The following is a 17527-nucleotide window of genomic DNA, read 5'->3' as shown; positions in this document are numbered from 1 at the left end:
ACACACACACACACACAATAATTTGATTAATAAATGGGCAGAGGAATGAACAGACATTTGTCCAAAGAAGACATATAGATGGCCAATAGACACATGAAAAGATGTTCAACATCTTTAATCATGAGGGAAATGTGAATGAAAACCACAGTAAGATATCACCTCACACCAGTCAGCATGGCTAATATCAAAAAGACAAGAAATAATAAGTGTTGGTGAAGATGTGGAGAAAAGGGAACCCTTGTGCACTGTTGATGGGAATGTAAGTTGGTGCAGCCACTATGGAAAACAGTATGGAGTTTTCTCAAAAAAAAATTATATATATGTATATATAACTACCATATGATCCAGCAATTCCACTACTGGGTATTCACCCAAAGAAAACAAAAACACAAATGCAAAAAAGCTATATGCACCTCTATGTTTATTGCAGCATGATTTACAATAGCCAAGATATGGAAGCAACCTAAGTGTCCATTGACAAATGAATGGATGAAGAATATGTGATACACACACACACACACACACACACACACACACACAAGAATATTACTCAGGTCAAAAAAAAGGGATAACATCTTGCCATTTGCAACAACATGATAAACCTAGAGAGTATTATGCTAAGTGAAATAAGTCAGACAGAGAAATACAAATACCATATGATTTCACTTATATGTGGAATTTAAAAAACAAAACAAATGAACCAACAAATAAACAAAAGCAGAAACAGATCCATAAATACAGAGAACAAACTGGTGGCTGCCAGGGGTAGGTGGGGAAGATGGGGGAATTAGTTGAAGGAGATTAAGAAGTACAAACTTCCAGTTGTAAAATAAGTAAGTCATTGAAAAGTACAACATAGAGAGTATAGTCAATAATATTGTAATGATGTTGCATGATGACACAGTAACCACACTTACTGTGGTCATCATTGCATAATATATAGAATTGTTGAATCATGAGGTCATACACCTGAAACTAATATAACACTGTATGTCAACTATACTTCAATTTAAGAAATGTTACCTACCTATCCACCCCCAGTTTTTTTCATGCCATTGATTTTTAAAGAAACTTGGTCATTTGCCTACAGGATGTTCCTTATTCTGGATTTACAGAGATATGATGAGATACAAAGTTCAATATTTTAGGCAAGAATTCTTGATGGGTAGTGCTGTGTCCTTTCTATTACATAAAATGTCAAGTTCTCTGGGTATCCCACTCTTAATGATGCTAAAATTGATCCCTGGACCAGCTTGATCTTTCCTTTTTGAAAAAGTTCCCCCATAACCTTTCATCTTAATGGTTTTTAGTAGCCTGTGTGATTGTTGCCTAGATCCAATTTGTCAATAGGAACTATATAAGATGGTGATTTCTTTCTTTTTTAAAACATTTTATTTATTTATTTGACAGAGACACAGCTAGAGAGGGAACACAAGCAGGGGGAGTGGGAGAGGGAGAAGAAGGCTTCTTGCTGAGCAGGGAGCCCAATGCGGGGCTCTATCCCAGGACCCTGAGATCATGACCTGAGCCGAAGGCAGCCACTTAACGATTGAGCCACCTGGGCGCCCCAAGATGGTGATTTCTAATTCAGCATTCCTTCTGCATTTATTAATTGGTTTTCTGTAGAGAAGAACTTTCCTTCATCAACTATTTTGTTTCCATGAAATGCAATTCATAGTAGAAAGAAAGCATAGTTTTTAATTCTTTCCCTCTACTTACCAAGTTTCAAAGCAATGAGTTAATGCTCTTTGTTTTTTGGTGCTCATTGGAAAACCTCTGATGGTAAAAATATTTACCAAGTACCTACTCTGTGTCACACAGACTGTCTTCTTACTTACATCAGTGCTTTCTGGAAGTTATTATATTCATTCATTTACTCAATGAATATTTATTAAGTTCTTACTATGTGTGCCAGGTCCTGTTCCTGAAAACAGAATCTAATTATTTTTATATTCCACATGTGCCTTACAGGTAAGCATTAAATACATGGTGGAGATATATATGGATAAATGAATTGATAATAATTATGTTTTGCTATTGCTTGGTATTATTTGACTTTACTGAAGTCTTGTTTAATTTCCCATTGACATCAGTTTTTAAATGTAAAAACACATTTCAGGATCTCAAATCATATTATTTCTTTTGAAGTTTATATAAGCAGTTGAGCAAAATACTTTTATATCCATTAAATATAGTTAAAACCTTAGTAAAGAGAGGAGAGAAAGAAATTTCCAAACGTTTTTTAAGGAGGAAGACAGTAAGTCATGACTCTAGCCAGTGAAGCTTGAGAGTCATTCCTTCCCAGGTTTATTGAAATAGAATTGACATACAACACCATATGTAAGTTTAAGGTGTAAAACATAGTGACTTGACAGACATACATTGAGAGATGATGACCACAGTAAGTTTAGTTAACATCCATCACGTCATATAGTTACATTTTTTTTCTTTTGATGAGAACGTTTAGGATTTACTCCCTTAGCAACTTTCAAGTATACCATACAGCAACGGTAACTATAGTCACCACGCTGTACATTACACCCCCAGCACTTACTGATCTGGAAGTTTGTACCTTTTGACCACAGTCACCTAATTCCCCACCCCCTACTCCTGCCCCCAGTAACCACAAATTTGACTTCTTTTTCTATGAGTTTGTTTTGTTAGATTCCACATATAAGTGAGATCATGCAGTATCTGTCTTCCTCTGAAGCTCTACAGTTTGATTTCACTTTTTCAGTATAATGATATTTGGGATTTCTTCTCCTTCTCCTCCTCTTCTGTTCCTTTTCCCTCCATCTCCTCCTTCTCCTGATTCAAAACTCTAAAGTTTAAGGTCAAAAAACAGAATTCGTTGGCTTATCAGGGGGAAAAAAAACCCCACTGCCAGGGAGTAACCATAACATAAAACTTACTTTTTTTGAATGAATTTCTTGAATCCATATCAAAAATACATTTAGTCAACTGTCATTATTACTTCAGTTTACCCTTCTTTAGAGTGAGCACCACCTTTTGTATTTCAGTAGTTGTTCTAATTTTTCACTCTCTAAGCAAGAGCAAATGAGAGAAGAGATGTAAAATAAAAATATTAATATATTCATTGCTCTTTCAGTGGACAGATCAGAATCACTAAACCAAGGGAAGTTTGGAGTATAACTTGGTTTCATGTATCCTGGAAAGCCCAACTTTTATAAATATAAGTTTAACAGGGTTATACGTTTTGTATAACTGTATAGTAAATTTGCTGTCCGTATGTGTTCAAATATATCCAAAATATACATCTCTTTTTAAAACTCAAGTAAAGGGCGCCTGGGTGGCTCAGTCGTTAAGCGTCTGCCTTCAGCTCAGGTCATGATCCCAGGGTCCTGGGATCAAGTCCCACTTCGGGCTCCCTGCTCAGCAGGAAGCCTGCTTCTCCTTCTCCCACTCCCCCTGCTTGTGTTCCCTCTCTCGCTGTCTCTCACTCCATCAAATAAATAAATAAAAATCTTTAAAAAAATAAAATAAATAAAAAAATAAAACTCAAGTAAAAATTATTTCCTTGCCGTAGTGAAATTGGTATGTGTTTAAATGCAATATGAAACATCTGTTATGTGGTATTAAAAATCAAAGAAAGATGACATACTGTGATTCCCCTTTATCTTTGTAAAAAAATTAAGTTGTTGGGCGCCTGGGTGGCTCAGTCGTTAAGCGTCTGCCTTCGGCTCAGGTCATGATCCCAGGGTCCTGGGATCAAGTCCCACTTCGGGCTCCCTGCTCCTCGGGAAGCCTGCTTCTCCCTCTCCCACTTCCCCTGCTTGTGTTCCTGCTCTCGCTGCCTCTCTCTGTCAAATAAATAAATAAAATCTTTAAAAAAAAAAATTAAGTTGTTATACCAATTCTGAGATATTAATGATTCGTGTATATTTTATCCAGGTGAACATTATCTTTTTGCTACAGTGAGTGCTTTGTTTTGTTTTGTTTTTAGGAACTGGACGTCCTGAAATTAAAGGACATCCTGAAATTAAAGGTAAATACATTGTTATAATAGAAAATTTATATTACAGAATTGAAAACAAGGATAAGGTATTGTAGTTTTATGATATATGTATAATATAATTGACATGGTATTCATTTTTCTCAAAAATTATCCTTTGCTGTGGTAAATTTTTGTTTTTCTTACATGTGGCTTTTTACTTGTGGCTCAAGGTAAAAAATTTATTAAATTCTTGGAATATTGCAGAATTGAAGCAAAACAAAGCTACTGCTGTCTTATATATATTTTTAAAGATTTACTTATTTTAGAGAGAGTGTGTGTGTGTGTGTGTGAGAGAGAGAGAGAGAGAGTGAACTGGGGGAGGCGTACACGGAGAAGGAGAGAGAGAATCTTAAGCAGACTCTCTGCTGAGCATGGAGCCTGATGCGAGGCTCCATCTCAGGATCCTGAGATCATGACCCGAACGGAGATCAAGAGTCAGATGCTTAACTGACTGAGCCACACAGGCACCCCTCTTCTTATATTTTAATGTAGCTAATAATCACACATGATATGACCACGTGTGAGCAATAACAGCTTTCACATTAGTGCAGGCACAGAGGCCTTTCTAATGTCAGCTGAGTACTGTTTCAGTCAGTGTTAGTAACTGCTCCCTACCTTATGTAAGGACTTTGTGAATCAGAGTTGAAAAAGAAGCTTTCCTTCTCTGACCCAAGCATTTTGCCTACTCTAAATGCAGAAAACTACAGCACCATGAGTCTCACCATTCACTTGTACCAAGAGACACCTCTAGTTGGTACCTGCAAAATTTCTACATAGTTCATCCTGAGCCTTCACAATTACCTAGGTATAGAAAGGAAATAAGACGGTGTGCTTTGAGGATTTGTACTGTCCTTTTTAAACAAAGGACAGGTTTTTGGGCGCTTGGATGGCTCAGTGGGTTAAGCATCCGACCATTGATTTTGGCTCCAGTCATGATCTCAGGGTGATGAGATCAAGTTTGTGTCCATGGAGCCTGCTTAAGATTCTCTCCCTCCCTCCGCCCCTCCCCAACTCGTGCATGCCCATGCATGTGTGTGTGCTCACGCTTTCTCTCTCTCTCATCAATCAATCAATCAATCAATAGAGGACAGGTTTTAAGACAGAAAATTATGATCAAAGTTGAAATAATTTTAATTATTTAATTTCTATTATAAACACAACCATAAACATTGGAACTTTTTGTTTTATTATAGAAGAAACAGAATTTTTGACTGCTGATATGGATGAAGGTAAATTAACATTATTCTTTTTTACTAGTGCTTCCTTGATTTACGTCTGCATTTTAATGTTGTGTGTGTGTGTGTGTATGTGTGTATATATAATTAATTCAAGCAACAATTACCTTTGCTGTCAATGTAAATAGAAAAAAATAACATTACTCTTCTTATCACTTTTAAGAAAAACACACATAAATGTTTCTTGAGAACTGCTTTTAAAAATGGGTTAATTCACAAGGCTAATTTTGAAGTGAAAACAATATTTTAGAGCTACATAACATTTTTTTATTTGCTATGAGCTTTGTCGTGTCAGTTTTGTCAAAAACAACCAGATTTCGAGCATGACCCATGACATTTTGAAATAGAAAAATAATAGACTTTACTTGAGCTAATTGGTTCTTTTTCAATGTTTTAAGTCCTGATAACAGAAGGTCTGTGAAGATCTGTATCCCGGCCAGTTGTGCACTGAGAGCTAAATTAAATTAAAGTATTAAGTCCCTGCGGAGACAGTAATTAATATGAGTTTTTGGGTCAGACAGACTTGAGTCATCCTGACTCAGTTATTTATTAACTGTGTAACCTTAGGTGAATAACTTAACCTCAACTACAAATTGGGAATAAAATAGCTCCCTGTTTTAGGGGGAATTTAAGCTGAAGTTCACATCAGACTCTCTTCTAATTGCCAGGCCCCAAAATTAATTAACAATTTTTTTTCATCAGGCAATGAGTGAAAGATTTAGATTTTGAAGATACAGCCATCAGTCCGAGGAGATTTTTCACCAAAGGCCCTTTATTTTCTACTCAACGTAGCGTTGGTTTTCAGATAGTGCCTGAGTTGCTTCCACAATCCTCAGTAGATGAGGTCTCTCTTCTTTTAAAGGTCCAAGAACAAATTTAAAACTTACCATCACACTCTTCCCCCAACCCAGTTCTTAGAATGGGTGGGACAAAACAAACAAACAGACAAAAACCCATCCATATTCACTCACGACTTCTCTTCCTTAAAGACCCACCTCCTTCTTATATGCCCAAAGTAATTGACAGTGATATTAATTTTTCTTTCTCATTTGGGCCTAAGAAGCAAGTTTGTAAAAATACTCATGATGTACTAAAATATATAGGAAGAATAAGGAAAACAGCTTATATTTTTACTTTCGCCCTTTTTCATGAATTCTTCCGCCAATTCCCATCTCAAGCCTTGCTCTGCCAGGTGTCTCTGTGACAAGTGTGCCGCATCTAAATGTTCACAGAGGAAGGAAACATCATCATGTGTCAAGTGACCAAGAAAATACCCCCTCGCCCACTGATCCTGGATTGTCCATGGGTCCCTGGCACATTACCTCGCAGGGTTAATATGATGATTAGATGAAATAAACTACATACAAAATATTTAGCACGAGGACTGACACAGAAAGTGCTCAAATGTTAACATCATTAATGTTAATACTATTGAAAAGAATTCCATATGAACAGCCTCTGTAAAGTAAAAACTATGAAAGTGAGAAGATGTAGGTGCCCATGTTGTCAGCTCATTCTGATGATTTCTAAATGAGACCCTCATCCTGAGTATGCCTGGCCATGTGACATCTTTTATCTCTCTGCCAAAGGCAGAGATAAAAATGTTTAACCCTTCAGCTAGCGTCTTTCTGCCACCAGTGTACCTTTAGGCAGAACTTCATAGAATCAAGCCAATTTTCATATTAAGCCAGAATTTTTGAACAAGGTAAACAGTACCAATTAGCATCTGAAATAAGTTATTAATCAATTCAGCCTGTTTTGTTTTAGCAGTGACTTTGCTGGTTTTGTGGCATAAATTATCAAGAAGTAATGGGTTCAAAATCATAATAATACAATCTCTTCCTTTCTTGAAGAAAGAAAACGGATAAAGTCATTTCTCCCTAAAGTGTCCTGTGGAGTTAAAAACAGCGTGCCCATTCGAAGGAAACGAGTCGTAGGAGGAAAGCCAGCACACTTGGTAAACCTATTACTTCCCAGGAGCAGTCCAAGTTTGAAAAACAAAGAAAGGTGGGGGAGATACATAATGATAAGAGACTGGGAGTCTTGCAATGGGCATATCTTAGGGCCACCTGTCTATCACCGTCTGGTAGAATGACAGTGACCACACTAATGTCTCTTACAGGGAGACTTCCCGTGGCAGGTGGCAATTAAGGAAAATGAGAAAATCAAATGTGGAGGAATTTATATTGGAGGGTGTTGGATTGTAACTGCTGCACACTGTGTCAGGTAAAAAATGTCTCCAAAAAGATTTTGGATTCCCTGAAATAATGAAAGTGGGTAATAGAGATTGTGGCAGATGATAGATAAAAGCATGTGACAAATTCCACTCTCTTGACAGCTAAATCCCCTACAGTATTCATGATCGGAATCCCAGAGGCCATCTGTGTTCTTCCCCCCCACCCCGCCCCCAGACCAAATTATGATCCCAGATGGCAAGTTCAGATCAAACCCATAGGTACCAAGTTATGTCACGTGACTCATTTGCATGATGGGAAAGCAAGTAGATACTACCTACATTTTGTAGAATTAGGACCAAACTGTTGAGAAGAGTTTATGACCGAAAAGTTTATGAAGAGGTGATACTAACCTGGCATTTTCTCTGGTCTCTCTTCAACAAGGATGTTGTTTAAAGAGCCTCATGCATTTAAAGACTTCAAATGCACAAATCTTTTTTGCCCCTTCCACATACCCTTAAATGTATTTGATATGTGTTCCAGACAGTAAAGGAACTGCTCAAAGCTCCACGCTAATTGTCTCATGTGCTGCTCCAGCACTGGCTGGCTCGTCTGTTGCATGCGTGCATCACTGATGTCTCTTCTTCTTCCCGTAAGGAGACCAATCGTATGGGTTCAGAACTCCACTTATGACCTTATTTAAACTTCATTACCTCTTTAAAGACTATCTCCAAATCTAGTAATGTTGGGGGTTAGGTCTTCAACATATGAATTTTAGGGGAACACAATTCAGTCTATATCAGTAGCTTAAGGGCAACACACAAAAGGTGCTGATAACAAGTCAAGGTCAGCTGGAGGACAGAGTTTGGGCTTCCAGCCTCAGTGCTGATCTTTAGAATGAATGAAACGTCATTTGTTGAGTACCTCTAACAGGCCAGATAATGGGTGTGGCATTTTCACATACGTTATTTTGTTTTAATATTCTTAACAGCCCTAAGAGGTAAATATTAGTCTTCCCATTTTGTGGATTAGCAGACTGAGACTGAGAAGGTACATAACTTGGCTAAAGTTACACTCCTAGTCAGCAGCAGAAACATAATTGTCGGTACCATCTGTCACCATACAAAGCTTTTACAATATTATTGATTATATTCTCTATGCTGTATGTTACATCCCCTTGGCTTATTTACTTTATAACTAGAAGTTTGTACTTCCTAATCCTCTTCACCTATTTTGCCCACTTCCCAATTCCTCCCCCTTTTTCTATGAATCTGTTTCTGTTTGGTTTTTGTTCATTTGTTTTGTGTTTTAGATTCCACACATAAGTGAAATCATATGGTATTTGTCTTTCCCTGTTTGACTTATCTTACCTAGCATAATACTCTCCAGATCCATCCTTGTTGTTGCAAATGGCAAGATCTCATTCTTTTTTATGGCTGAAAATTTTTCTATTGTATACATACATCACATTTTCTTTATCCATTTATCTATTGATAGATGCTTAGGTTTCTTCCATATCTTGGTTATTATAAATAATGCTGCAGTGAACATAGGAGTGCATATATGCCTTTAAATTGGTTTTCATTTTCTTTGGGTAAATACCCAGAACAGAATTGCTGGATCACATGGTAGTTCTATTCTTAATTTTTTGAGGAACCTCCATACCTCCATACTGTTTTCCTTAGTGGCTGCACCAATGTACATTCCCACCAACAGTGCACAAGGGTTCCCTTTTCTTGACATCCTGGCCAACACTTGTTATTTCTTGTCTTTTTGATACTAGCCATTCTGATGGTTTTGATTTGCATTTCGCTGATGATTAGTGATGTTGAGCACCTTTTCATGTGTCTGTTGACCATCCGTATGTCTCTGTATGTCTTTGGAAAAATGTCTATTCAAGCACTCTGCTCATTTTTTTCTTTTTTTTATTAACATAATGTATTATTTGTTTTAGTGGTACAGGTCTGTGATTACACATCAGTCTTACACAATTCACAGCGCTCACCATAGCACATACCCTCCCCAATGTCTATCACCCAGCCACCCCATCCCTCCTACCCCCCTCCACTCTAGCAACCCTCCGTTTGTTTCCTGAGATTAAAAGTCTTTTATAGTTTGTCTCTTCCCATTTTTTAATTGGGTTTTTTTATATTAAGTTGTGTAAGTTCTATATATATATATATATGATATTAACTATATATAGTTATATATATATATATGATATTAACTCCTTATCAGATTTATGATTTGCAAATTTCTTCTTCCATTCAGTAGGTTCTCTCTGTTTTGTTGACAGTTTCCTTCATCATACAAAATGTTTTTAGTTTAATATAATCCCGTGTTTATTTTAGCTTTTATATTCTTAGCTCCTTTGTCATAGATTAATTGACCATATATATGTGTGAGATTTTTTCTGGGCTCTCTACACTATTCCATTGTTCTATGGGTCTGTTTTCAGGCCAGTGCCATAATGTGTTGATTATTATAGCTTTGTAGTATAGTTCAAAATCAGGGAATTTGATACTTCCAGCTTTGTTCTTCTTTCTCAAGATTGCTGTGGCTATTTACGGTCTTTTGTGGTTCCATACAAAGTTCAGGATTCTTTTTTCTAGTTCTATGAAAAATACCATTGGTTTTTTGATTTAAAAAAATCACAGTAAATGTGTAGATTGCTTTGGGTAGTATAGACATTTTAACAATATTGGTTCTTCCAATCCATATGGTATATCTTTCCATTTATTTGTGTCACTTCTAATTTCTTTCATCAATGTCTTATAGTCTTTTATTTCCTTAAATTTATTCCTAGGTATTTTATTCTTTTTGGTGCAATTGTAGATAGAATTATTTTTATTCTGATAGTTCATTATTAGTGTATAGAAGCAATTAATATCTGTATGTTAATTTTGTACCCTGCGATTTTACCAAATTCATTTATTAGTTCTAATAGTTTTCTGGTGGTGTCTTCAGAGTTCTCGCTCTCTCTCTCTATATATATGCCATCAGCAAATAGTGACAGTTTTACGTCTTTCATATCAATTTGGATGCCTTTTCTTTTTTTCTTCTTTTCTTTTCTTTTTTTTTTTTTGGTCTGATTGCTGCAGCTGGGACTTCTAGTACTATGTGGAATAAAAGTGGCAAGGTGGGCATCCTTGTCTTGTTTCTGAACTTAGGGGAGGAAAAGCTTTCACCAGTGTGTATGATGTTAACTGCGGATTTGTCATGCGTAGCCTTTATTATGCTAAGGTACATTTCCTCTATATCCACTTTGTTGAGAGTTTTTATCATAAGTGGATGTTGAATTTTCTTTCCTGTATCTATTGAGCTGATCATACGATTTTGATCCTTTGTTTTATTAATATGGTGTATGACATTGATTGATTTGTAGATGTTAAGCCATCCTTACATCCCTGGAATAAATCCCACTTGATCATGGTGAACGATCCTTTTAATGTACTGTTGAATTCAGTTTGCTAATATTTTGTTGATGATCTTTTCATCTATGTTTATCAGAGATACTGGTGTGTAGTTTTCTTTTCCTGTAGTGTCTTTGTCTGGCTTTGGTATCAGGGTAATTCTGGCCTCATAGAATGAATCTGGATGTATTCCTTCCTCTACAATTTTTTGGAACAATTTAAGAAGGATAGGTGCTAACTCTTCTTTAAATATTTGGCAGAATTCACCGGTAAAGCTGTCCAGTCTTGAACTTTTGTGTATTGTAAGTTTTTAAGTTACTGGTTTAATTTCATTACTTGTAATCAGTCTATTCAGATTTTCTATTTCTTCGCGATTCAGTTTTGGAAGGTTTATGTTTCTAGGAATTTATCCATTTCTTTTAGGTTTTCCAATTTGGTGGTGTATAGTTGTTCATAGTAATCTCTTATAACCATTTCTATTTCTGCGGTGAGTGTAACTTTTCCTCTTTTGTTTCTGATTTTACCTATTTAGGCTCTCTTTTTCTTGATGAGTCTGGCTAGAGGTTTATCAAACTTTTTATCTTTTAAAAAATCTGCTTTTAATTCTATTGGTTTTTTCTATTTTTTGTCTCTATTTCATTTATTTCTGTTCTAATCTTTGTTATTTCCTTCCTTCTACTAACATTGGGCTGTTCTTTTTGTAGTGCTTTTAGGTATAAGGTTAGATGGTTTATTTGAGATTTCTCTTGTTTCTTTAGGTAGGCCTTTATTACTATGAACTTCCCTCTTCAGACTGTTTTTGCTGCATACCATAGATTTTGGACTGTTGTGTGTCCATTTTCAATTGTGTCAAGGTGTTTTTTATTTTTTCTCCTTGATTTTTCACTGACCCATTGGCTGTTCAGTAACATGCTATTTAACCTCCTTGTGTTTGTGTTTTTTCCAGTTTTCTTCTTGTAGTTGATTTCTAGTTTCATACTTACATGGTCAGAAGAGATGCTTGATATGATTTCTATCTTCTTGAATATATTAAGACTTGTTTTGTGGCCTAACATAGGATGCACTCTGGAGAACATCCCTGTGTGCTTGAAAAGAACGTGTATTCTGTAGTTTTTAGATAAAATGTTCTGTATATATCTATTAAGTCCATCTAGTCTAATGTATCACTTAAGGCCAATATTTCCTTATTGATTTTCTGTCTGGTTGCTCTATCCATTGATGTAAGTGGTATATTAAAGTCCCCTACTATTCTTGTATTACTGTATCTTCTTTTATGTATGTTAATACTTGCTTTATATATTTAGGTGCTCCTATGTTGGGTGCATAAATCATTATGAATCTTATATCCTTTTCTTGGATTTACCTTTTATCATTATGTAATGCTCTTCTTTATCTTTTTGTTATAGTCTTTGTTTTAAAGTCTATTTTATCTGTTGTGAGTATTGCTACACCAGCTTTCTTTTTGTTTCCATTTGCATGGAACATCTTTTTCCATCCCCTCATTTTCAGTCTGTGTGTGTCTTTAGATCTGAAATGAGTCTCTCATAGGCAGCATATAGATGAGTCTTGTTTTCAACCCATTCAGCCACTCTATGTCTTTCAACTGGTGCATTTAATTCATTTACATGTAATTATTGATAGGTATGTACTTATTGCCATTTTGTTAATTGTTTATTGGTTGTTTCTATGGTTCTTCTCTGTTCCTTTCTTATTCTCTGTATCTCTTCCATTGTGGCTTGATGGTTTTCTTTGGTTTTATGTTTGGGTTCTTTTGTTATTTTTTGTATATCTATTGTAGGTTTTTGGTTTGTGCTCACCATGAGGCTCATATATATTAACCTGAGGTCTCTCTCTCTTCCCATATATATATATATATATACACACACACACACACACACACAGAGCTGATAGTCACTTAAGTTTGAACACATTCTAAAAGCAATACATTTTTTTACTCCTTCCTTCATATTTAAAATTTTTGATGTCTTAAATAAAAATATGTATCTTTTTATGTGTATCCCTTAACTGCTTATTTTAGTTATAGTTGATTTTACTATTTTTGTCTTTTAACCTTCATATTAACTTTGCAAGTAGCCAATTTACTTTACTGCCTTTACTATATATTTACCTGTATCAGTAAGATTTTTTTTCTTTCATATATTTTCTTGTTTCTAGTTATGGCTTTCCCTCTAACATTTTTTGTAAGGCCCGTCTAGTGGTGATGAACTTCAGATTTTGCTTGTCTGGGAAATTCTTTATCTCTTCTTCAATCCTGAAGGATAATCTTGCCAAATATTGTATTCTTGGTTGTAAGCTTTTCCTTTTCAGCACTTTAAATATATCCTGCCACTCTCTTTTGGCCTGCAAAGTTTCTGCTGAAAAATCAGCTGATAGTCTTATGGGGCTTCCCTTGTTTGTAACTATTTGTTTTTCTCTTGCTGCTTTTAAGATTTTCTCTTTAGGGACACCTGGGTGGCTCAGTTGTTAAGCATCTGCCTTCGGCTCAGGTCATGATCCCAGGGTCCTGGGATTGAGCCCCACATCGGGCTCCCTGCTCCACGGGAAGCCTGCTTCTCCCTCTCCCACTCCCCTGTTTGTGTTCCTTCTCTTGCTGTGTCTCTCTCTGTCAAATAAATAAATAAAATCTTTAAAAAAAAAAAATTTTTCTCTTTATCTTTAACTTTTGCCATTTTAATTATAATGTGCCTTGGTATGAATCTCTTTGGGTTCATCTTGTTTTGGGACTCTCTGTGCTTCCTGGATCTGCATGTCTGTTTCCTTCCCCAGGTTAAGAAAGTTTTCAACTATTATTTCTTCAAATAAATTTTCTGCCCACCTCTATTTCTCTTCTCCTCTGTGGACCCCCAAAATGTGAATGTTAGTATACTTGATGTCCAAAGATCCCTTAAACTACACTTTTTAAAATTTTTTTTTCTTTTTGCTGTTCTGCTTGGGTAATTTCCACTATTCTGTCTTCCATATCACTGATCTATTCTTATGGATCATCTAATCTGCTATTGATTTCCTCTAGAGTATTTTTTAGTTCAGTTATTGTATTCTTCAGCTCTGTGACTTCTTTTTAGTTCTTTCATATTTTTCAACTCTTTGTTGAAGTTTTCACTCTGTTCTTCCATTCTTCTCCCAAGTTCAGTGAGCATCTTTATGACCACTATTTTGAACTCTTTATCAGTAAATTACTTACTTCCATTTCATTAGGTTTTTTTTTTTTTTTTTAAGCCCTGGGGTTTTATCTTGTTTGTTCTTTTATTTGGAACATATTCCCCTGTCTCCTGATTTTGTTTGAATTTTTCTGTTTCTGTGAATTAGGCAGAACTGCTACCTTTCCCAGTCTTGAAGGAGTGGTCTTGTGTAGGTGCTTCCCTGTGAAGACTGTGTGCGCTGGAGGTTTTGGTTGACTGCCCAAAGATGGAGCAGGCATGGGCCAGGGGGTCTTAGGGCATGCTGCACTGGGGCCACCCTACAGGAACAGCTGGAACTGGAATGGGCATGGGTCTGGGGGTCCCAGGGTGCTCCATGCTGGAACCACCTGGATGGAGAGCTGGAGCTGGAACAGGCCTGGGTTGGCAGGTTCCAGGGTGCTCTGCACCAGGGCCACTATGGCAGGATAACTGGAGCTGGGGCAGGCAGGCTGGCCCCTCCATATAGGGGCTGCCCTGGTGGGATGGCTGCAGCTGAAGCAGGTGCAGGCTGGAGGTGTCCTGGAGTACTTTCCACCTGGGCCACCTTGGTGTGATGGCTGGAGATATAGTGGGCACAAACATGGGGTATCTGGATGTGCACTGTATTGGGGCAGCCTCAGTGAGATAGCTGGAGATGGGATGGGTGCAGGTAGGGGCCCATATAAAGGGAATGGCTGGAGCTGTGAGGGCTAGGAATCTGGGGTCACTGAGGCTGTAGGCCAGCAGGAGTGTCTGGCCCCTGCTCCCCTCTGTGATATCAGGGTGGAGGGGAAACAGATAATGGCACTCACCAGCACCTCCAGGTCATCTAATCAAGTCTGGAGTTCCCATCATTACCATGTCTCTGCCTCTCCTACCATTCTCTATGTGGTCCCTCTGTTGTTGTTGTGCAGAAGCTGTTCAATTAGCCTCCTGTTCTTCTTCAGGAGGTATTGCTCTATATGTAGGTATAGATTTGGTGTGTCCATGGGATAAGGTGAGTTCAGGGTGAGTTCCTACACTGCCATCATGGACCACCACTCTCAGTAGTCTTAATCTATGTTGTTTCTACTTTTTTAATGCATATTCTCATGAATTTTGGTGGGAGGAAGGGCCCACTTCTCCCTTAGAGAGGCTGAAAATGTCAGACACTTGCTTTGCCAGGCTTGTTTGCTTCTAGAGTATCTAAACAACATTGGCCCATTAAGCTCCATATGATCTGACCCCTAATTACCTTTGCCAATTTCATCTTGCCCCACAGCTTCAACTGTTGCTGTCTGCTCTACCTGCTCTGGACTTCTTTCAGCTACTCATGTGCACCTTGCTCCCTGTTGCAGAGAGACCTTCATATGTTATTTCTCATGCCTGAAATGATTTTTCCTACCCTGTTTCTCTAGTTAGTGCTACTCTTTATTCAGATCTTAGCTCAATCTTCACTTCCTCAGAGAATCTTCCCTGACTCCCTTAAGTCAAAGCCTTCTTGATAAGTTCTCAGAACCCCATGTGCTGTTCATTCTACTCACTTTAGAATATATATCTTCATTATTGTCATTATCCATTTAATACTGCAGCTTTACTTAGATCCTGAGCTCCATGAAGGCAGGAACTATTTCTGATTTTGTTCATTTCAGTATCCCAGTGGCTAGTACAGTGCCTGGTAATAGTAGGTGCACACTAAGTATTTGTTAGTAAATTGAATGAATAAACAGGGTTAACCTTTAAACAATATTCATGACCTCTGATCCTAAAAAAACAACCAAAATTAATATGGTACACAGCATTCTTGGAATATTAAATATAAATGAAAGCATCCTGAACACCTCCTTGGTTCCTAGAACAACACTGTTTAACTGTTAGGTGATTACCTGAGATAATGATGGTAAATGCCAATTTGCTGGAAACCATGAGGTGAAAATTAGTATGCAAATTGAGTGAAGCATAAGAACAAGCAATATTTAGCTCATTAACCATTTAAACTAAATTTTAAAACAGCGAATATATGCCAGGTACAATACTAGATGCAGGCATCTAGCCACAGATGAATTAGATCCCATCTTTGACCTCCAGTAGCACAATCCAACAGGAAGAAAAGCTTGTGAGCAAATAAATACAATGCAATGTTAAGATGAAATCAGTCTTAAACGCAGGATAATGACTGCTATGGTCTTCATCCTGAGAACCTCTGGGTTTGGCAGAGTAATGAGAATGTATGTCCTGATTTCCCCATTTCTTCAACCACATTTCTGGCTACATGCTTTCTGGTCTCTGCTTGAACACCTTCAGTGGTGGTGCTCTCACTCCAGAGGCAGCCAACTCATTCCACTTCTGGGCACCTCTGGTTGTTAGTGAGTTCTTTATGTCCCTAATATGGAGCAGTTAGATGGATTATTCCTCTCTTCATTTACCCACTGACTTTAATTCTACCCCATAAATTTAATCACACTGCTTCATGACAGCAAGAATTTTTTAAAAATCTGGAAAAAGGAAGAAAGTCCTTTAAAAGGGATGATATAAAGATAAAGCATCAGATGTTCATGTTTATAGTTGGTATTTTTCCTCAATATATCTTATCTCCCTTTTCCTTTCTGTTATAGCATGAGTAAAATATACCATTACCAAATATGGGCATCATTTCTGAATTCGTTAAGACCTGACTTCGACGTAATTGTTCACTTGGCAAATAAAATTATTATTCATGAAAAGTACAATGGAACCACCTATGAAAATGACATAGCTTTGATTGAATTGAAAAAACACTCAAACCGAAAAGAATGTGAACTGCCTAATTCCATCCCTGCCTGTGTCCCCTGGTCTTCATATCTATTTCAACCTAACGACAAATGCATTGTTTCTGGCTGGGGTCGAGAAAAAGGTATATGTTTTAAAATTTTTGATCAGAATCCAGGGGTTGAAATAAATGGGAATAGAAATGGATAGGAGCTAATTTCCTAGTACTCAGGGAGAAACATAGCAGCAAATCCAGAAAAATGAGCATTCAGCCAGGGCTAGCTCCATGGACGTGAGACCTGTGCAGTTGCCCAGCATCCCAGGCTCCCAAGGGCCCCTTGCTTAGTGTACAGCTCTGCTGTCATCATCATGAAATTCTTAATAATTTTTGCAGCAGCCCCCACCTCACGTTTTTATTTTTCACTGGGCCCTGAAAATTATGTAGCTGATCCTGATCCAGAGTTTCATAGGACACCTACACTCTGTGATCTTGAAGCATACATTGACAGGTAAACATCTACAAAAAAAAAAAAAAAGTAGACTGACGTGGGACGTATATAGCATGAACTTTCTGGATTTGTTAGAGAGACATGGATGGAAGATAAAGTGGTTTCCAAAGGAATAGTCAAAGTATGAGTGAGTCATTAATCCCACAACCCTGTGCTCTCTCCTCCACTCCCCCATTCTCCTTGCCTCACCCTCCCCATCACATCCCACAAAGAGGAAGAAAACATAAAGAATTATTTTTTGAGCTTCTAAGAAGACTTGAGGTGAACATTTGTAT

At 37.2% G+C, this 17527-nt stretch overlaps 1 protein-coding gene across 2 annotated transcripts in view; it reads left to right on the top strand.

Annotated features, from left to right (window-relative positions):
• CFI (complement factor I) overlaps nucleotides 1-17527 on the top strand; it is a 70810-nt gene that overhangs the window by 47427 nt on the left and 5856 nt on the right. For both annotated transcript variants that reach the window (XM_078069072.1, XM_078069071.1), the window contains exons 8-12: nucleotides 3965-4006; nucleotides 5209-5244; nucleotides 7104-7207; nucleotides 7373-7476; nucleotides 16611-16888. In XM_078069072.1, the coding sequence (XP_077925198.1) occupies nucleotides 3965-4006; nucleotides 5209-5244; nucleotides 7104-7207; nucleotides 7373-7476; nucleotides 16611-16888 (564 nt within the window). The remainder of the gene's footprint in view (nucleotides 1-3964; nucleotides 4007-5208; nucleotides 5245-7103; nucleotides 7208-7372; nucleotides 7477-16610; nucleotides 16889-17527) is intronic.

Source organism: Halichoerus grypus, chromosome 3, assembly GCF_964656455.1.
Source record: "Halichoerus grypus chromosome 3, mHalGry1.hap1.1, whole genome shotgun sequence".
Classification (NCBI taxonomy): Eukaryota; Metazoa; Chordata; class Mammalia; order Carnivora; family Phocidae; genus Halichoerus; species Halichoerus grypus.
Note: the sequence above shows the minus strand (reverse complement) of the source record. Positions and strands in the feature narration are given on the sequence as shown.